The sequence below is a fragment of the Triticum urartu genome, chromosome 7A (assembly GCF_056163025.1).
Source record: "Triticum urartu cultivar PI428250 chromosome 7A, HENAU_Tu73, whole genome shotgun sequence".
Lineage (NCBI taxonomy): Eukaryota > Viridiplantae > Streptophyta > Magnoliopsida > Poales > Poaceae > Triticum > Triticum urartu.
In genome coordinates, this window is record NC_141879.1 from 214,040,528 (window position 1) to 214,063,011 (window position 22,484).

Sequence of the window (22,484 nt, forward strand, 5' to 3'; positions counted from 1 at the left end):
ACAGAGTGGTTCGAATCTGACTTGATCAAATTTTGTGATGTAGCATGAATAGAGTTTGAGACGAGAAAAGCATAGATAGCTAGAGGAAGTTCTTAGGCATTCTTGTCCATCCACTTGGCAAAAGGAAATAAAACCAAACAATCAAAACAACAAGTGGATGTCCTCGAATGAGTAAAATATGCAACCAGCATGCTCACACAATAAGATGGCAAATGAAATATGTGACAAGGCATGCACAACCAATTCTAGCATCTATCAAGCAATTCGCGATGACAAGGTCATCTATATATGAGTATATTGACTTAGGAGTCAAGTGAGAACGCTTGATCATAGGTCATACTCATCGTTTAAGCTCAAGTGGGGTTACCACTTTTACATAAAGCATTGTTGTGTTCACATATTTAGAGTTGATTTAGCTCAAGTCTTAGAGTAAAGCTCCCCCTAGATGTGATATCCCCCCTTAGAGGGATGAACTAACCTCGGGTTTTGTCGATGATGACTTCATGTAGATGTTGAATATGTGGATGCTCAATGTTGATGTAGATCACTTGGAGCTATCCATTTGAGTGAATTGCACTTTCAATACCTACATGGGTTAGTCCCACAAGGAACAAACAAGGATATCCATAGACATAGAGTGATGCACACACAAGATGATGTCCATGAAAACTTTTAGGTTACCTTGTCCCTTGTCTTACCAACAAGAGGGATTGTGACTCCTTGAACTAGTGCAAGATGTGGAAGTTGATTGCACTTGTTCTTGCCAAAATGATAAGAGTGAAGTATGTTGGCAGAGTCACCCTCAAGAACTCTCTAGTTCTTCTTCTTTTGGATCCACACCATCTTGATGGGAATCTTGGAGTTGTAGTCGTACTTGATGAAGTGGAACTTGAAGTAGTCTTGGGAATCCACTTGACTAAGGTCTTAGGAGCTTCTTCAAATGCATCAATTTCCTCTTGAAGCTTGTCCTTGCCTTTTTGCTTGTAGTCTTGTGGTGGAAGATCATCTTGAGCTTGTGTCCCCTTGAAAGAAGTATCATACTTCTCTTGTTGAGGAACAAACTTTGTCTTGGGGTATTGATCTTCTTCCCACTCAACTCCATTGGCATTGAACTTTCGTTCAAAACCAACACCTTGATTCTTCCGGTGCATTCCTTGCTTGCGCACAATTTCCTCGAATTGCTTACTCCCGGCAAGGCTTTTGTACACTCCTTTCTCTATAATTCCCTTCAATAAGCTATTTTCTTGCTCAAGTGTAACTTGGCTAAGAGAATCATTAGTGGAATCAAGAGAACTACTAGAAGCAACAATATTGGATTTAGCATGATCATTGTTACTGCTAGAGGAAGAATCTTTCTTGTTCTTGTTACTAGACTTGACTTGAGGCATGTAAGTGGATAAGAGTAAATGCTTGGCAATGTAAGAAGAACTTTTCTTGCGGAGATCATCATTGATTTCTTTTAAGAACTCATGCTCTTGCTCAAGATTGAGCTTTTCAAAGCGTAATTTCTCATGAGCTCTTAAAAGTTCTCGATGATCTTCGGAGATAGTTTCATGAGCTAACTTAAGAATGTTTAGTTCTTTAGTTAGAGCCTCAATCTTCTCCTTATCATTGTCATTCGTTTTATCTTTATTAGCATGATTAATTGACGTTTCATCATAGTATTCATCACTAGAGTTGTCAACAAGCAAATCATCACCTAACAAGTCATCTTCATCACTATTGAAATCAACATACTCGGGGTGTGTTACCTTAGGACCTTTGGCCATGAAGCATCTTCCAATTCCTTCATTTGGTGAGTCAAATATGTCGTAGGAGTTGGTTGACACAAGTGCCAGACCGGCAACACCTTCATCTTGAGTATCTTCGGAGTCGGAGTGATAACTTCTCTCGGAGTGGCTGTCGGAGTCGGAGCCGGATACCCATTCACCAACATGAGCTTGATGTCTTCGTTTTGTGTAGCTCCTTGATGATTTTTCCTTCCTTTCTGAATCCTTGCTTCTCCGTGAGTATCTTCGTTCATAACGATCATCTCTACTCCTTCTCTCTCTTGGTGGTGATTCTTTGCTTCTTCTTTTTGGAGAATCTTCTCTTCTCTTGTAGGGAGCCGTACACTCATTGGAATAGTGTCCGGGTCTTCGACAACTGTAGCAGTTTCGCTCTCGACTAGAAGATCTTTTGTCATTGTAGGACCTTGACTTGAAGCTTCTATCTTTGCTTCTACTCTTGTAGAACTTGTTGAAGTTCTTCACCATTAAGCTCAATTCTTCATTGAAGTTTTGTTTCTCACTTGATGATGTAGGGGCTTCACATGAGGCTTTGTAGGCACCACTTGATTTGTTGTGAAGTTCCTCTTTATCCTTAAGTGACATCTCATGAGCAACAATTCTTCCAATCACCTCCGTTGGCTTGAGATCTTTGTAATTGGGCATCATTTGGATCAATGTGCACACGGTATCATATTTTCCATCCAAGGCTCTTAGAATCTTCTTGATGATGAATCTATCGGTCATCTCTTCACTTCCTAAGCCGGCAATCTCATTTGTGATGAGAGCAAGCCTAGAGTACATTTCAGCGACACCTTCACCATCCTTCATTTTGTACTTGTCAAGTTGACTTTGAAGCACATCCAACTTGGATTCCTTGACGGAGTCGGTACCTTCGTGCATATCAATCAAAGTGTCCCAAATTTCCTTTGCATTCTCAAGACAGCTGATTTTGTTGAATTCTTCGGGGCACAATCCGTTGAAGAGAATATCACAAGCTTGAGCATTGTATTGCAACATCTTCAACTCATCCGCGGTAGCTTCATGGTTTGGTTCTTTCCCATCAAAGAAGTCACCTTGCAAACCAACACACACAATAGCCCAAATGGCGGGGTTATGTCCAAGAATATGCATTTTCATTTTATGCTTCCAACTAGCAAAATTAGTACCATCAAAGTAAGGACCTCTACGGTGATAATTTCCCTTGCTAGACGCCATACTCTCCTAGGTTGTGAAACCAAGGCTATGACCACCAAAAGCTATGGAGATCAAAGCAAATGGAGACCAAAGCTCTGATACCACTTGTAGGATCGAAAGTATGTCTAGAGGGGGGGGTGATTAGACTACTTGACCAAATAAAAACTTAACCTTTTCCCAATTTTAGTTCTTGGCAGATTTTAGCTATTGTAGGACAAGTCAAGCAATCATCACACAATTCAAGCAAGCATGCAAAGAGTATATTGGCAGCGAAAAGTAAAGCATGCAACTTGCAAGAATGTAAAGGGAAGGGTTTGGAGAATTCAAATGCAATTGGAGACACGGATGTTTTTCCCGTGGTTCGGATAGGTGGTGCTATCCTACATCCACGTTGATGGAGACTTCAACCCACGAAGAGTAACGGTTGCGCGAGTCCACGGAGGGCTCCACCCACAAAGGGTAATGGTTGCGCGAGTCCACGGAGGGCTCCACCCACGAAGGGTCCACGAAGAAGCAACCACCCACGAAGGGTCCATGAAGAAGCAACCTTGTCTATCCCACCATGGCCATCGCCCACGAAGGACTTGCCTCACTAGCGGTAGATCTTCACGAAGTAGGCGATCTCCTTGCCCTTACAAACTCCTTGGTTCAACTCCACAATCTTGTCGGAGGCTCCCAAGTGACACCTAGCCAATCTAGGAGACACCACTCTCCAAGAAGTAACAAATGGTGTGTTGATGATGAACTCCTTGCTCTTGTGCTTCAAATGATAATCTCCCCAACACTCAACTCTCTCTCATAGGATTTGGATTTTGTGGAAAGAAGATTTGAGTGGAAAGCAACTTGGGGAAGGCTAGAGATCAAGATTCATATGGTAGGAATGGAATATCTTGGTCTCAACACATGAGTAGGTGGTTCTCTCTCAGAACATATGAGTTGGAATTGTGTATGTGTTCTGATGGCTCTCTCCACGAATGAAGAGGAGGTGGAGGGGTATATATAGCCTCCACACAAAATCCAACTGTTACACACAGTTTTCCAATCTCGGTGGGACCAAATCAACAAACTCGGTCGGACCGAAAAGGTAAACCTAGTGACCGTTAGAGATTTTCGGTGGGACTGACATGCAACTCGGTAGGACCGATATGGTTAGGGTTTGGGCATAACGTAATCTCGGTGAGACCGATTACACAAACTCGGTGAGACCGAGTTTGGTAATAAGCTAACCAGAGAGTTGGTCAGGCAAACTCGGTGGGACCTATTTGCTCTTTCGGTGAGACCGAAAAGTTACAAAAGGGAAACATAGAGTTTACATTGCAATCTCGGTGGGACCGATTCGCTCTTTCGGTGAGACTGAAAAGTTACGAAAGGGAAACAGAGAGTTTGCAATCCCATCTCGGTGAGACCGAGATCCCTATCGGTAGAACCGAATTGCTAGGGTTTGGCAGTGGCTTATGACAAGTGAAACTCGGTGGCGCCGGATAGAAAGAATCGGTAGGACCGAGTTTGGCTTAGGGTTTAGGTCATATGTGGATATGGGAAAGTAGTTGAGGGTTTTGGAGCATATCACTAAGCACATGAAGCAAGAGGCTCATTAAGCAACACCTCATCCCTCCTTGATAGTATTGGCTTTTCCTAAAGACTCAATGTGATCTTGGATCACTAAAATATAAAATGAAGAGTCTTGAGCTTTTGAGCTTGAGCCAATCCTTTGTCCTTAGCATTTTGAGGGTTCCACTTTCACATCCATGCCATGCCAATCATTGAGCTTTCCTGAAATAGTCATCTTGGAATAGCATTAGCTCAATGAGCTATATGTTGTTATGAATTACCAAAACCACCTAGGGATAGTTGCACTTTCATGTACCTTACCAGTACTCGTAGTAGCTCATGGGTATTTGATACCGGTGCAGTTGCTCACATTTGTAACTCAAAGCAGGAGTTGCAGAATAAGTGGAGACTGGCGAAGGACGAGGTGACAATGTGCGTCGGGAATGGTTCCAAGGTCGATGTGATCGCCGTCGGCACTCTACCTCTACATTTACCTACGGGATTAGTTTTGAACCTAAATAATTGTTATTTAGTGCCAAGTTTGAGCATAAACATTGTATCAGGATCTTGTTTAATACGAGATGGCTACTCATTTAAATCCGAGAATAATGGTTGTTCTATTTATATGAGAGATATGTTTTATGGTCATGCTCCAATGGTGAATGGTTTATTCTTAATGAATCTCGAGCGTAATGCTACACATATTCATAGTGTGAGTACCAAAAGATGTAAGGTTGATAATGATTGTCCCACATACTTGTGGCACTGCCGTCTTGGTCACATAGGTGTCAAACGCATGAAGAAGCTCGATGCAGATGGACTTTTAGAGTCTCTTGATTACGAATCATTTGACACATGCGAACCATGCCTCATGGGTAAAATGACCAAGACTCCATTCTCAGGAACAATGGAGCGAGCAACCAACTTATTAGAAATCATACATACTGATGTGTGCGGTCCAATGAGTGTTGAGGCTCGCAGTGGCTATCATTATGTTCTCACCCTCACTGATGACTTGAGTAGATATGGGTATGTCTACTTAATGAAACACAAGTCTGAGACCTTTGAAAGGTTCAAGGAATTTCAGAGTGAGGTTGAGAATCAACGTGACAGGAAAATCAAGTTCCTGCGATCAGATCGTGGAGGAGAATACTTGAGTCACGAATTTGGCACACACTTAAGAAAATGTGGAATAGTTTCACAACTCACGCCGCCTAGAACACCTCAGCGTAATGGTGTGTCCGAACGTCGTAATCGCACTCTATTAGATATGGTGCTATGATACGACCGGTTCTAAGTGTACCGACAACAATGACGGCACACAAGCTAATATTCAGGATCCAGTTGTCGTCGCGCCAGTAGTAGTCTCAGAGGGTGATGTATATGTTTCAACCTGGATACAGCAGAAATACGAAGACGCTGATGAGCAAGTCACCGTTACATGCGTGCATGCAACATGGTGCAACGATCAGAGCAAGTTCAAACAAATGACAATTACATTGGCCAATCAGGAAATTACACATGAGTCAACTAGAGGAGCAAACCTAGAGCTGACCGGGTGCATCATTGGGTCCATGCTAAAACAAACTAGTACATGCACGCACAGTACAAAGGGAGTTTGCTTTTATCTTTTGGAGGAAATAGATCGGCCAAGGATTGCTCATGAATTTGCATGCAAGTTACGTACTTTGATCAGAGATAATAAAACAGGAGACATATTGGCTGATTTGTTGGGATCCATCAAGTAGATAAAAGGCAGATATTTATTTCTGTTTTTGCCGCCTCCACGTAAAGAGGAAAGTGCTCAACGTGGAAAGAGTTGGAGGTTATTTTTATATGAAATAGACACGATGTGTTTTTCAGGGTAGACACCCGTATCAAGTTTTGGAGGGATCTTTAGAAAACCTCCGTGTTGCGATTTCTCTTCGTGGAAATTGTTTTGCGCGTGAGTACCTTTGTCGAGATTGGTTTTCTCGTGCTGGGCCGCAAGGTTCAAAACCTCTACTTCGTGTACATCGCGTGCGCGGGCGAGAGGTTGCTACTGCTAGTGGTGGAGTGTCGTGAAAGATTGGGCCGCAACAACATATCGAATCTTGCTATCGAGGTTCAGTTTTATCAGGTGGTATCAGAGCAAGGTTGTTCACGACACTATGGAGAAGGTGATGAGCGCATCATCATTTAGTAAGTTAAGCTATGGATTTCAGTTGGAGGAGGAAGGCCGCTGGGCCGGGCTTTTTCACACCCGTGTGGTGGTGAGAGAGAGATCGTGTGCCATGACGATCGATCACATGAGTTTGACCAACGCCGCAAGCATCGAGATGGTGGAGAAGTTGGAGCTATCAATGACACCACATCCACAACCATACTCATTTTGTTGGGGTTATGAAGAGCTCACTGTCACGCACCAGACCAAGGTACCGTTTTTTTTTGGGAAAATATTTTTGTGAGGTCTTGTGCGACGTGATTTCGGCACCGATGATTTCGTGTCACTTATTGTTGGGAGAGCCATGGTACAGAGAGCATGATGTTATGTTTGATTGTCTAACACACACATATACCCTCAAGAAGGGAAAGAAGTACGACCTCGTGCCCATGGGAGACGACCGTTTTATTGCTTGGAGGAAAGAACATCTTGAGAAAGTTAATAAGCAGAAAGAAGTAGACAATAAAAGGGTCGAAGCTGCTGAAATTGTCACTGTTGTCATTCAATCTGCAAATCAAAATATTGTTCAAGAGATCGCCTCAAAACCGAGGACGGTTTTGTTTCAAGGGGAGGAGGATGATACGACCGGTTCTAAGTGTACCGACAACAATGACGGCACACAAGCTAATATTCAGGATCCAGTTGTCGTCGCGCCAGTAGTAGTCTCAGAGGGTGATGTATATGTTTCAACCTGGATACAGCAGAAATACGAAGACGCTGATGAGCAAGTCGCCGTTACATGCGTGCATGCAACATGGTGCAACGATCAGAGCAAGTTCAGACAAATGACAATTACATTGGCCAATCAGGAAATTACACATGAGTCAACTAGAGGAGCAAACCTAGAGCTGACCGGGTGCATCATTGGGTCCATGCTAAAACAAACTAGTACATGCACGCACAGTACAAAGGGAGTTTGCTTTTATCTTTTGGAGGAAATAGATCGGCCAAGGATTGCTCATGAATTTGCATGCAAGTTACGTACTTTGATCAGAGATAATAAAACAGGAGACATATTGGCTGATTTGTTGGGATCCATCAAGAAGATAAAAGGCAGATATTTATTTCTGTTTTTGCCGCCTCCACGTAAAGAGGAAAGTGCTCAACGTGGAAAGAGTTGGAGGTTATTTTTATATGAAATAGACACGATGTGTTTTTCAGGGTAGACACCCGTATCAAGTTTTGGAGGGATCTTTAGAAAACCTCCATGTTGCGATTTCTCTTCGTGGAAATTGTTTTGCGCGTGAGTACCTTTGTCAAGATTGGTTTTCTCGTGCTGGGCTGCAAGGTTCAAACCCTCTACTTCGTGTACATCACGTGCGCGGGCGAGAGGTTGCTACTGCTGGTGGTGGAGTGTCGTGAAAGATTGGGCCGCAACAACATATCGAATCTCGCTATCGAGGTTCAGTTTTATCATGCGATCTATGATGTCTCTTACCGATTTACCGCTATCTTTTTGGGGCTATGCTTTAGAGACTGCCGCATTCACTTTAAATAGGGCTCCGTCAAAATCCGTTGAGACGACACCGTATGAGTTATGGTTTGGGAAGAAACCTAAGCTGTCATTTCTAAAAGTTTGGGGATGCGATGCTTATGTCAAGAAACTTCAACCTGAAAAGCTCGAACCCAAGTCGGAAAAATGCGTCTTCATAGGATACCCTAAAGAAACTATTGGGTATACCTTCTACCTCAGATCCGAAGGCAAGATCTTTGTTGCCAAGAATGGATCCTTTCTAGAGAAGGAGTTTCTCTCGAAAGAAGTAAGTGGGAGGAAAGTAGAACTTGATGAAGTATTACCTCTTGAACCGGAAAATGGCGCAACTCAAGAAAATGTTCCTGAGGTGCCTGCACCGACTAGAGAGGAAGTTAATGATGATGATCATGAAACTTCAGATCAAGTTGCTACTGAACTTTGTAGGTCCACAAGGACACGTTCCGCACCAGAGTGGTACGGCAACCCTGTCTTGGAAATCATGTTGTTAGACAACGGTGAACCTTCGAAGTATGAAGAAGCAATGGCGGGCCCGAATTCCGACAAATGGCTGGAAGCCATGAAACCTGAGATAGGATCCATGTATGAAAACGAAGTATGGACTTTGACTGACTTGCCCGTTGAGCGGCGAGCCATAGAAAATAAATGGATCTTTAAGAAGAAGACAGACGCGGATGGTAATTTGACCATCTATAAAGCTCGGCTTGTCGCTAAGGGTTATCGACAAGTTCAAGGGATTGACTACGATGAGACTTTCTCACCGGTAGCGAAGTTGAAGTCCGTCCGAATCATGTTAGCAATTGCCGCATTCTATGATTATGAGATATGGCAAATGGACATCAAAACGGCATTCCTTAATGGTTTCCTTAAGGAAGAATTGTATATGATGCAGCCGGAAGGTTTTGTCGATCCTAAGAATGCTGACAAGGTGTGCAAGCTCCAACGCTCGATTTATGGGCTGGTGCAAGCATCTCGGAGTTGGAACATTCGCTTTGATGAGATGATCAAAGCGTTTGGGTTTACGCAAACTTATGGAGAAGCCTGCGTTTACAAGAAAGTGAGTGGGAGCTCTGTAGCATTTCTCGTATTATATGTAGATGACATACTTTTGATGGGAAATGATATAGAGCTTTTGGACAGCATTAAGGCCTACTTGAATAAGAGTTTTTCAACGAAGGACCTTGGAGAAGCTGCTTATATATTAGGCATCAAGATCTATAGAGATAGATCAAGACGCCTCATAGGTCTTTCACAAAGCACATACCTTGATAAGATATTGAAGAAGTTCAATATGGATCAGTCAAAGAAGGGGTTCTTACCTGTGTTGCAAGGTGTGAAATTGAGGTCAGCTCAATGTCCGACCACGGCAGAAGATATAGAAGAGATGAGTGTCATCCCCTATGCCTCAGCCATAGGTTCTATTATGTATGCCATGCTGTGTACCAGACCTGATGTAAACCTTGCCGTAAATTTGGTAGGTAGATACCAAAGTAATCCCGGCAAGGAACACTGGACAGCGGTCAAGAATATCCTGAAGTACCTGAAAAGGACTAAGGAAATGTTTCTCGTTTATGGAGGTGACGAAGAGCTCGTCGTAAAGGGTTACGTCGACGCTAGCTTCGACACATATCTGGATGACTCTAAGTCACAAACCGGATACGTGTATATTTTGAATGGTGGGGCAGTAAGCTGGTGCACCAGCAAGCAGAGCGTCGTGGCGGGATCTACATGTGAAGCGGAGTACATGGCAGCCTCGGAGGCAGCGCATGAAGCAATTTGGGTGAAGGAGTTCATCACCGACCTAGGAGTCATACCCAATGCGTCAGGGCCGATCAAACTCTTCTGTGACAACACTGGAGCTATCGCACTTGCCAAGGAGCCCAGGTTTCACAAGAAGACCAGGCACATCAAGCGTCGCTTCAACTCCATTTGTGAAAATGTTCAAGATGGAGACATAGATATTTGTAAAGTACATACGGACCTGAATGTAGCAGATCCGTTGACTAAACCTCTCCCTAGAGCAAAACATGATCAACACCAAAATTCCATGGGTGTTCGATTCATCACAATGTAACTAGATTATTGACTCTAGTGCAAGTGGGAGACTGTTGGAAATATGCCCTAGAGGCAATAATAAAAGGATTATTATTATATTTCCTTGTTCATGATAATTGTCTTTTATTCATGCTATAATTGTGTTATCCGGAAATCGTAATACATGTGTGAATACATAGACACCAACATGTCCCTAGTAAGCCTCTAGTTGACTAGCTCGTTGATCAACAGATAGTCATGGTTTCCTGACTATGGACATTGGATGTCATTGATAACGAGATCACATCATTAGGAGAATGATGTGATGGACAAGACCCAATCCTAAACATTGCACAAGATCGTATAGTTCGTTTGCTAGAGTTTTTCCAATGTCAAGTATCTTTTCCTTAGACCATGAGATCGTGTAACTCCCGGATGCCGTAGGAGTGCTTTGGGTGTACCAAACGTCACAACGTAACTGGGTGACTATAAAGGTATACTACGGGTATCTCCAAAAGTGTCTGTTGGGTTGACACGGATCAAGACTGGGATTTGTCACTCCGTATAACGGAGAGGTATCTCTGGGCCCACTCGGTAATGCATCATCATAATGAGCTCAAAGTGACCAAGTGTCTGGTCACAGGATCATGCATTACGGTACGAGTAAAGTGACTTGCCGGTAACGAGATTGAACGAGGTATTGGGATACCGACGATTGAATCTCGGGCAAGTAACATACCGATTGACAAAGGGAATTGTATACGGGGTTGCTTGAATCCTCGACATCGTGGTTCATCCGATGAGATCATCAAGGAGGATGTGGGAGCCAACATGGGTATCCAGATTCCGCTGTTGGTTATTGACCGGAGAGCCATCTCGGTCATGTCTACATGTCTCCCGAACCCGTAGGGTCTACACACTTAAGGTTCGGTGACGCTAGGGTCGTAGAGATATGAATATGCAGTAACCCGAAAGTTGTTCGGAGTCCCGGATGAGATCCCGGACGTCACAAGGAGTTCCGGAATGGTCCGGAGGTGAAGAATTATATATAGGAAGTGCAGTTTGGGCCATCGGGAGAGTTTCGGGGGTCACCGGTATTGTACCAGGACCACCGGAAGGGTCCCGGGGGTCCACCGGGTGGGGCCACCCATCTCGGAGGGGCCCATGGGCCAAAGTGGGGAGGGGAACCAGCCCATAGTGGGCTGGTGCGCCCCCCTTGGCCCACCCCATGCGCCTAGGGTTGGGAACCCTAGGGTGGGGGGGCGCCCCACTTGGCTTGGGGGGCACTCCACCCCTTGGCCGCCGCCCCCCAGGAGATCCCATCTCCTAGGGCCGGCGCCCCCCTAGGGGAGCCTATATAAAGGGGGGAGGGAGGGGCAGCCGCACCCTTGAGTCTTGGCGCCTCCCTCTCCCCTGCTACACCTCTCCCTCTCGTAGTAGAACGACGAAGCCCTGTTGCGGTGACCCCTGCATCCACCACCACACCGTCGTGCTGCTGGATCTTCATCAACCTCTCCTCCCCCCTTGCTGGATCAAGAAGGAGGAGACGTCACGCTGACCGTACGTGTGTTGAACACGGAGGTGCCGTCCGTTCGGCGCTAGGATCTCCGGTGATTTGGATCACGTCGAGTACGACTTCCTCATCCCCGTTCTTTGAACGCTTGCGCGCGTGATCTACAAAGGTATGTAGATGCAATCCGATCACTCGTTGCTAGATGAACTCATAGATGGATCTTGGTGAAACAGTAGGAAAATTTTTGTTTTCTGCAACGTTCCCCAACATAACGTTCGCGGGAGGATACAACATCCAAACATGCATCTCATACCACACAAGCATTTGTTCTCGGACGGTCATCTCGGGGTTATACCTTTGAAGCGTGCATTATCGGAACGGGTCGAGTTCGGCGGTAGGGGTACACGTGTCGAAGGGGAAGTAGTTGTTCACGGGGTCGTTGTGGGAAGTAGCGGTTCACGCGACGGTAGTTGAACTTGACATTTGCATTACACGGGTCTTCGGCGACGGTCGTCGTACATGGTTCAGAGTGGTACTTGCATCTTCGGACTTGTCGGTCTCGATTCTTGCGACGGTAGCGGTATACGTTTCGTTTTCGGTGAGGTACTTAACGAATCCAACGTCCTCGAGGCGACGGTAGTTGTACATAGTCCACGAGTCGTCGATCGTTCGGGTCCGACTTGCGGGTCTTGCCGACATGAGGGGTACTTGGCGTTTCCGTGTGGTGTAGGGGTACATGTCGATGGTCGTCGTGGTACTTGGTGTTTCACACTTGCCGATCCCGTCAACTCGAAGGGGGTACTTGGTACAATCTGCATAGTCATGCACTTGTCGTCGAGGGACTTGACGGATCCGAGGCTTCCGGAGGCGACGGTAGTGGGACTTGTATCAATGTGGTGTAGTTGTACTTGCTGGTGGTGGTGCTTGGCGAAAACCGAGATGGTCTTGACGTTAACAGCCACAAGCGGGGGTGCACGGAGGATGCGTCTTGCGTTCCTCGCGGAGGTGGTCTTGACCATGGCGTTCCTGCGGTAGCCGGAGAACTCATGGCCTGCAGCAGCAGCAGCAAGGCACGGAACGGAGTCGCCGGGCACTGATGGTGGAGGAGAGATGGCCGTTGATGCACGACTGCTTGGTGGCGGGGCGCCACGTAGCTGCGGCTGCTCCCAGCCGAAGCTCGGGCCTCCGTGTTGTCGAGGCGCGGCACAGGGAGATGGACGGATGGATGGCGCGACGGAGGGCAGCAGCCGGCAACGGCTCCGGTGGCCGGCGTGGTTGAGGAAGGAGGCGAACGGGACGGAGGAAGGAGAGGCCGGCCGGGGACGAAGGCAAGGGCGCCGTCCCTCTATGTGTGCGCGGGAGGCCGGTCCGGGCGCCATGGCGAGACGGCGGCGCAGAGGCGCAAGGCGAGCAGCTAGAGTGGCAGCAGAGGGAGGCGCGACGAGGTGCAGGTGGAAGAGGCGCTCGGCGGGTCAAGGTTGAGCTCGCGCGTGAGGGTAGAGTGTGAGGGCTCGGGGCACCTCCCTGGAGCGTGAGGAAGAGAGCGAGAGGAGGGGGGTTCGAGCAAAGCGCTGGAGGGAGATGGGGATCGAGATCCCCTCTTGACGGCACTAGTGGGAATGAGAGGGAGAGGACCAGGGGATCGGGGAGATGGGGGTTCGCTCGGGCCTAGGGTTAGGATTAGGTGGGCCTGGTGCGGGAAGTTGGGCGGCCCAGGTGCAGTTGGCCTAGGGATTAGGCAGGGGCGCGTCTGGGCCTAGGGATGGGCCCTAGAGGCCGGCCTGCTGGGCTCTCCTCTCTCTCTCTTATTTCTAAGCAGAAAACAAAAGTGGAGAAGAAAAGAAAGAGGGAGAGGTTAGGGAAAGAATTAGCGCATGCAGATAATATTCCCGGACTCGCAAAAATGTGTACGATCCAAAAAAAATGGAGTGGGCATTTTTCAAAGTTTAAATTCAAACTCATTTGATTTAAAATCAAATGGTTCGGATAGGAAGTGAGCGTTAGGAAGGTCCAAAAATGTTCGGATTTTTGGTGGAGCTCCGAAAAATGACGAAAGAATTTACGGACAAAGTTCGAGGTCAAGAAGCGAGATAACAAAGGCATGGGGAAATTTTGCAAATGTGTTTTAGGTGATTCCATAAGAATGGATTATTTATCATAGCTCCCTAATATTGGGAGGGTATGTTATAAAGAGAACTCACCATGTGAATTCCCTCGGTTTAAATGGATCGAAGATCCATACGGTTTATTTGGTTGAGTTTTAAAACGGGTTGCATGAAGACATGATGCAATGCACATGATGCAATGATGAATGCAACGAACCAAACAAAACACCAAGGAATCTCGGAACTCATGGAAGGCATCTGAAGCTCCGGTCTTGGGGCGTTACATAACTAGTATACAACTTTTTGATTTGGGGTTCTATACATGTCTAATCATTGAGTCGATATGCTTTGCTATTCATGTTGATTTCAAAGAGTTCATACAGCTCGAGCATCTACACTATGGAGGGAGCCATGGGCAGGAGATCCCAGACTTGTGGGTATTAGTTAAAATCCTCTAGACTTTGTTACTTTGTATTACATTAGTTCTATGTGTATATTTATGCAATTTCTTCGAAGATTTAATCGGGTATAAGTGTATTCATTACATGTATACATGTATGTATTCTATAGGTTTTGGTTCGTCCAATGGCAAACTTCAATAAGGAGATGCAGTCAAGTGTCGCGCGCAGCAAGTCAGCAAAAAAATCAGTACACCATTTTTTCTTATATTTAATTAATTAAAGATACGATAATTAATATATTTTATGCTAGTTTGAAATGGAAAAAAAGGAAATTGTACCAGTTTCAAATGGTTGCATTGTTGGCAGCCCATTTAGCTACCAGTGAGCGGACGAGCTAAATCCTATTAGTGCACCGAATACAGTGCACTTGGGGAGGTCCTATTCAACGCAGCAAGTGCTGGTTAGCGCTGCCGGTGCTCGCAAGGGAAGCGTAGAGGGCTGGCCAGCAACCTACTGAAGAAAAGCAAACGCGAAGAGAAAAACTGCAAAATAGTTCTAATCGGTATATGGGATAACCAGGATTCAAACTCCGCACGACACCAATAACAACCTGGGGTAATAACCACCAAGACTGAGCTCACATGCTTGTCCACTATCAACAAAGTATATGAAATCCTTTCGTGGTGCTCCCCGACAACCACTCCGCCGGGCGGGAACGCCGGCTACTTTGCTTGGCTCTCTGAAGCCACTCTCCTCCTCCCGGCTGCACGGAGCCGAGGCCTCGCCACCATCGCCTCCCTCACTGCATGGTCCCTTTGGCGACACCGGAACGCGATCATCTTCTACAAGATTACCCCCTCTTCCTCCTCCCTGATCGCCGCGATCAAAGATGAAGCTCGCTCTTGGGCCACCGCGGGAGCTCGAGGACTCGCTGCGCGTACTTTTGTAACCTGAACTTGTAATCTTTGGGGCTGAGCAATCCCCTGCCCTATGCTCTCATTGGGATCATGGGCTCGCCATTAGTGCGCACGAGGCTATGATTCTCAATCATGTACTTTGTTCTTTCCTTCTATCAATGCAATGATACGCTAGCTTAGCGTATTCGAGAAAAAATATATTTGAAAAAATAAAAAAATGAATTTTGAAAAAGTTCAAAACATGAAAAGGTTTGCAAAAAATGAAAAAAATGTTCATGCATTTTGAAAAAAAGTTCATGATTTTTTCAAAAGTTCATTGGTTTTAAAAAAACAGCAAATTTGAGAAAAGTTCATGAATTAATTTTTATTGATTTTGAAAAAAGTTCATCAAATTTTGAAAATGTTCATGAATTTGAAAAACAGTCCATTGATTTTGAAAAATAGTTCACAAATTTGAAGACAATTCATCGATTTTGAGTAGAATGTTCACTATTTTGAAAAAAGTTCATCCATTTTAAATATATATTTTTAATTTTTTTATCTATTTGGAAAAAGGAGAAAACAAAGTTCATTGAAAAATAATACAACGAAGAAAATAGCAGAAGAAATAGTAAAAGAAAGAAAAACCAAACAAAACCGATCCAGAAAAAACCAGTGCGTAAAAAGGAAAAAAGGCTGGTAAGCTTCTTGAAGCTTCCCAAAAGTAGTAATACAACTCCCTCATATACCTTTTAATGGGCCGGCCCATGTAGATTCAATGTGTGGAGGAAGGGGGTGCGAGCGTTAGCTCCGGTGCGTGTAAATGGCGGAACGGTCGCCATATAGGAAATGTTGTACACTTGGTACAACGTGCACACACCCATCGAGCAGCTTTAGGTTGTAGGCCAGCTTATGCAGGAGAGTATTGTTGAACCCCCCATCTAGTTTACATTTTTTTCTTTTTCTTTCATTTTTTCATTTTTTAATATTTATGAAATTTTTAAATCCATGTATACCTTTTAAAATTCATGAACATTTTTAAATTCACACTCATTCTTTAAAGTTATGATTGTTTTCAAAAATTCATGAATATTTTATAAATTCATTAGAAAAACAAAACACCTTATTTTTAAATATTTTTACGAATTCATTAACATTTTTAAATATGTGAAAAAACAAATACTTGAATTTATTTTTAATTCTGTTAACATTTTTTGTTCACCGTTTTTAATTAACAAAAAACGAGACGAGATCACCAGCAGCAAAAGGCGATCGAAAAAATCAAACAAACCATAGCAAGTTATTTTGGGTCGGCCCATGTTGCTCGACCTGTGCGCTGTAGTGACATTAAGGTCAAATAGGCCTATAGTGACCTGTCCCAACATATTCCAAACTTGGTGAAACAAATTTCATGGAACAGAAAACCAACACGGAAGAGCCATGCTCAAATAGATGTTAAACTCAGATGTAAATTAACTAAGAAACTCAGGAATAAATTAATGAAGTTATCACATATAGGATTCCGACCAATATACAAAAGCAGACTTGAATTTCATAGGTTAATGCAAACTTACCCTTGAAGGTCTATAGATGTCAACTCCTTTTCGAGTCCTCCAACCTTTCTGAACAAACCTCCAAGTCTCAAAAATATGAACATCGTACAAGGCAGACAATGTGCACAAGAACCAATGTTCTTTCTGGTCATAGACTAAAATATGTGCATATGAACAGTTGCAGAAAATATATAGAAAATAAGCATATGGGATATCAGTCGTTCGTTACCGAGAAAAATCAGTAGGAATATTTGTGTTGGTGTCGTTGCTGAAGACTTTGCAAATCTCTAACATGAGGCACTCAAGACCATAAGAGGAACGAATGACCTCAAAATGGGGAAAACACAAAACCTATGTGATACCTTATTCATAGTTGAGATATTTCACCATTTCTCTCACTCGGGTGGGTAGCATGCGGTGATGAAAATATATCCAATCGACGCATCAAACCAGACGTAGAACACCTAAACACATTCATCACATGGACGGACATTAATATAAACATATAGAGAGATAAATTTTCCCAATGAATCTCTGCGTGCTCAGATGGAAAACCTTATCCTCGTACTTCTTGTGTGGGACAGGACACCCCATTTCAAATCTCTGGTGATATTTTTTGTTGAAAATGAGGATTGCCCCGATCACTGCATCGCGTGATGCACACAATCATCTTTATTGCATTATTTAACAAGGTCGTACAAAATAAATACATAGATCAATGCATTGCGAAAACTCTCACCCTACCTACAAGATTGATGATGTGCCCTGACCTCGTGCCCACGCACACCAAAAATTCTGGTGGCCTCACCAAGCCGGCCGCCGGCTAGTCGGGAGCACCAACCAGTATAGCACACCCTCAGCATGCGCGACATGCGCACACTGTAGAATCCGTCGCCGCCTTGTTTCGCAGTCCCATCTTCAGGACAATCAATGCACTGAACTTGTCAGAACCTTCTGTCGTCGTCGACGCCGCTACGACGATGGACAACGTCAGCCTCCAGCACGCACCCATCAAATGGTATCCAATGCCGAGACCCATGTATCCATGGGAGGGAAATAACATCACTACCATTAGCTGTATGACGTTGGTGAAATCTGTGTTTTCCTCTCATGTGATCTACTACATCACGCCAGACATTCTCCCCCAGAGCACCACATGCCTTCTAGCAACCACTCTAAATGCTTACCATGATGTGTTTCTCCCGCCTCTCTAGCAAGCCCCACAAGCCCTTTAGAAGATATATATTCACATTTATCTCTATTTTTACATAATAATCACATGCAAGAGAAGAGGTATGTAATCGTCATGAATTGCATTAGAAGATACCCTCAATTGTATCCGAGAATCAATTAGAGAATAATTTCGGCCAATAGATACTTAAACTGGAGGGGACTCATCAAGAACATCAATTCCCACTAAGCGATGTTGAAACTGGAGTTGATTCATTAACAAAAAGAGTATCTAGAGCCTGATTATATATTGACCATAAATATACAATTCAATGTCTCATTTTGTCCGTCTACCCCTCGACTCCGCCAGGCTCCTCCATCTGCTGGCTCGCCTAACCACTTTTGTCGTTGCCTCCACTGGCTATGACCAGAGCAAGATTTTTAATATTCCAACATTTTGACACACGACTAAGGAAATTGGATGAAGTAAAAAAAGACCTTTTAATGTCTTCAATAGATGGAGTCAACGATACAACAAAGGGGCGGCAATTTACCGATAAAATCATGAAGGACATAATAACACGTTGTAAAAAAACCATTTCCTCTTGTCATTTGCGCAAGTATATCGCCAGGGTAAGTAAGTGTAGATGAGAAGCACAAGGTCTCTAAACCTGTAGTCAGGGACAAATCTGCCAGCAAACAACAATTTTATGAAAAGAATGTGAATATGAAACTGCAACAGTTGCACTGAATATTGTAATTTTTGAATTATGATATTGTACAGGCCACGGGTTATCTAGCTTCCTATTAGTATAACATCTAATATGTCAACTACAAAAGCGCCTAGCTGAGAATTGGCACACCCTCATTGAAGCATCTCTTTGCACTCTAACTAGTAGTTGGGGCGCCACCCGGTGGCGCCGCCTAAGAGGAAGTTGAGACGGTGCCGGGTTGGAAAGGCGCCCCATCCACTTTCTTGTTTGTATCAGGGGTGTTATTCCATCATGCTCAAAGTACATGCATATTTGCAAGTATCTAAAACTTTAAGATAAAGATGTGCAAAAGCAATACACGTAAAGAATGTATTCTTACAAGCAAAAATATCTGTTTGCGTGCCTCAACTTGTTCCTTGTGGTTTTTTTTTCATATTGATTGTGTGTATTGTAGTTTTATCGAGGCCAGAGGTATATTTGTTGTGTCTAAATCCAGAAATCACCAGTCAATAAAAGAGCGTTAATTTCTGAATCAAAGCACTCATGTTAACCATCAGAGCATTTCTCGATCTCTGAATCATAAGAGCATTTCTCGATCTCTGAATCAGAAGATTTTTCTGCTGCTAGAAACTCAAGTTCTGTATGACCTTGATCATTTCTCACCTTGCATTATACAGCTTTTGTAAAATTTGATTGTTGCATCGGGTTGTAATTCTTACCGACTTTGCAAATTTTGATTGTCGATTTTGCTGGCGTTTCCTTGGTAATTTTCATCTGTTTCTATTTTACACACAGAAATGCAAGGTACTCTGTATAAACTTACTTCATTACTTGTCATATCGAACTGTTTTTGGCCTGTTGCCCGTCACTGATTCAGTGGAAAAAAATGGTTTGTAATGTTCAATATCATCCAATGAACTTGTAATGTTCGGATATCATCTAAAGGAATCTTGCTGCACCAGTGCACCATTGCTACACAATTTCAATCCAGGTTCTTCTATTTCTATAGAAACCTGTCCGCAGACCGCAGACCGCAGCCCATCAAGTGGAAGCAGAGAGCACGCTCTTGACAAACTCCCGGGGCGGCAGCCATTGGCATTGTCAGCCCGCCACCTTCGGCCATGTCAATGGTGTCGCCTTCACCAACATCCCACTCAAAGCACTGCACGGGTGCTGCCACAGACAAGCTGACAAGGCGCATCGCCAGCCCTTCCCCGCGGCATCGCCTCCGACCAAGCCCGAACGGCAGCATGGGCGTGGTGACCGTGTCTCTTTCCAAGAACCGCTCCGGCCGGAACTCCTCTGGCGCATCCCAGATATTGACATCCCGGTGGATCGCCCATCCATTCACGAGAATCATCGTGCCGCGCTGGACATGAAAGCCACCCACCGTGCAGTCCTACATGGCCTCGTGCGCTGGGATGATTGGGCCGACGGGCACAGCTGAAGGGTCTCCTTGACAACGCACTACAGGTAAGGTAGGTTGGTGATGTCCGACTCCTCAACCAGTCGGCCCATGCCGACGTTGGCGTCTATCTCAGCCCTCACCTTCCGCATCACCTCTGGGTGCTTCACAAGCAGCGCCATCGCCCACTCCGTGGTCAGCGCCGATGTGTCGGTGCCGGCAGTGAGCAGTACCTGAATGTCAGCATAGGCATAGCAACCATGTTGTCACAGACTCACACTCTCACTCTCACAGATCGCCAAAATGGCACACATCGTGGTGCTGGTGTCAGGCAGGCAGTTTTGCAAAATATGCTAGTACTCACCAAGACGATGCCTTTGACGACGGTGTCAGTGTAATACCCGGGATCGGTTTCTTGGTGCTCCAAGAGCACGGCGATTGCGCCCTTCTTCTCCACGTCTCGGCCACCGGCATTTGCGCGCTCATCGATGACCATCGATGAGGGCACCGACGAACGCGTCATGCCTTGTCTGAAGACTTACAAGCGCCGCCTGCGGAGACGGTCGACCCAGCGAAGCGCCGGGAAGAAGTCCCCGATGCTGGGCGCGCCGCTCACTGCAAACGTCTCCTCGACGATCTCTTGGATCCTACGCACGCCGTCGGCAAGCCATCGCGTTAAGCACCAGCTCGAAGAGCCTGGGCCGGAGGGTAACAATCCCACCCCCGGTGCATGCGCTGGCGTCGTGGAGCAGGTTCTGGACGAGGGACGCGACCCCGGCGCGGCGGTCACCGGCGAGCGCGGCGAGGCGGGAGGTCGAGAAGAGCTAGACGGCGAGAAACCGGCGCAGGCCGCGCCAGTGGCCCCCGTGGGAGGCCCACACGGCGGTGGTCCGCCCGTAAATGACCCCTAGGTGCTCCGCAGGGAGCATCCGCAGCCGGCCCGCCAGCGCGGCGTCGTGCGCCGTGAAGCCTCCTCGGCCGCCGCGTATGTGGACACGACCAGCGCCCGCCGCGCGCCCAGACGCAGCGACAGGAGCGGCGGCACCCCGGCGAGCGCGGACAGCGAGCTATGCAGCGGCTTCTTGAGCAGGTGCAGCCGTGCAGGTGCCCGAGCAGATGGAGCGCCGGCGGGCTCGGCGCGCTGCTGGTCCCGTACCCTGCCGTCGCCTCGGCCGAACAAAGACGGCGACGACACCGGAGACGAGGAGGAGAGGGGCCGAGCGAGACGCGGCATCGACCGGCGCATCACGAACCTTGGCGGCCGCGGCGGCCCCCGCGCCCATGTCGACGTCCTCGTCGTCGACGGGAATCTCCTGGCCGTGCACCTCCTCCATGGCCGCCGCGTGCTGAGCTCGAATCTTCTCGCCTCGGCCAACCTAATTCCCGGCCTGATCAGCTCCCGGTGGCGCTTCTCCATGGGCTCGCCTTCTACCTCTCCCTCCTCTGATCCTCTCTTCATCTCACCCTCCCCTCCCCTTCTCTCTGCTGCGGACGACGCCGCGGACGGCCATCTCCGTGGCCAACCCGCTCCTGCCGCTCTGCCTCCTCCTCGGCGCCATCGACTTTAGGCCCCTTCGAGCCACCTCCGCGGAACTGGATTCATAGATTTTTTTTGGGGGGGGGGGGGGGGGGGGGGGGGGCAACCCTAGCTGGGAGTGGGAGGACGAGAAGAAAGAGGATGCAGCAGGAAGAGAGAGGGATGGCCGCGTGAGGAAGAGGAGAAGGTGGGCGCAGGGGACGGCGGCATCTGGGGGAGCTCTCTCTTTCTTTCCCGGCCAATCCCTTTCTCTGTTTCTTTCCCAGCCAATCCTTTTCTCTGTTAATTCCTCTTTCCCCTCCCGAAGCGAGCATTTTGTCGCATAGTTAATCCTACGTGGACAGTACGAGGGCACGACCATGATGTACACCTTATTGTTTTGGATAACTTTTTTTTTGAGCATCAGTACAGACACAAGCGTTTATATACACGAGCACCTATGAGCACTTTCGAAAGACTGAGCCGACATAAATCCTGAAATAAATTCAGAAATAATGCGAGCACCAGGATTTGAACCCTGATGGGTTGAGGATACCACTGTCCACCTAACCAACTCAACCACAGGTTGATTCGCATTGTTTTGGATAACTAACCTAACATGGACCTTCTCAGTTAAATAATGGTGCATCTAATTGGATACCAAACTGCAGTAAAAATCCAAATTCAGTTACTACAGAGAAAATGTTAGGATAATCCTAGGCCAAAATGTTTTCAGTTGAAAAACATGAATGCTGTTGAACCAACAATGTTTACTGTGACCAATCTGATTCACTTATACCAAAAAAAAATATGTATTCTATAGCAGAACAAAATTACATTACTACTAACCAGAATGCCTGTAGAGGAAACAGATCAGAAAATGCAAATTATGTATTGATCATTGCCATAGCTGCAAGTGGATGAAATGTAAATATTGTACAACTCAAAAGGATGCACCTCCACACAGTA

The 22,484-nt window shown here is 45.9% G+C and overlaps 1 protein-coding gene and 1 pseudogene across 2 annotated transcripts; both read right to left on the bottom strand.

Moving 5' to 3' along the window:
* Positions 1-12,023: 12,023 nt before the first annotated feature.
* LOC147959064 (uncharacterized) lies at positions 12,024-13,347 on the bottom strand. Its single transcript, XM_087537259.1, has one exon. It carries the CDS (start codon positions 13,133-13,135, stop codon positions 12,281-12,283), a length of 855 nt encoding a protein of 284 aa, XP_087393385.1. The 5' UTR covers positions 13,136-13,347; the 3' UTR covers positions 12,024-12,280.
* Positions 13,348-19,404: 6,057 nt separating this feature from the next.
* LOC125523435 (cytochrome P450 81Q32-like) lies at positions 19,405-21,758 on the bottom strand (annotated as a pseudogene). The gene is made up of 2 exons (XR_015610912.1): positions 20,364-21,758; positions 19,405-20,232 (listed from the first exon to the last, which is right to left on the bottom strand). The product of XR_015610912.1 is annotated as a cytochrome P450 81Q32-like (transcript).
* Positions 21,759-22,484: the final 726 nt, after the last annotated feature.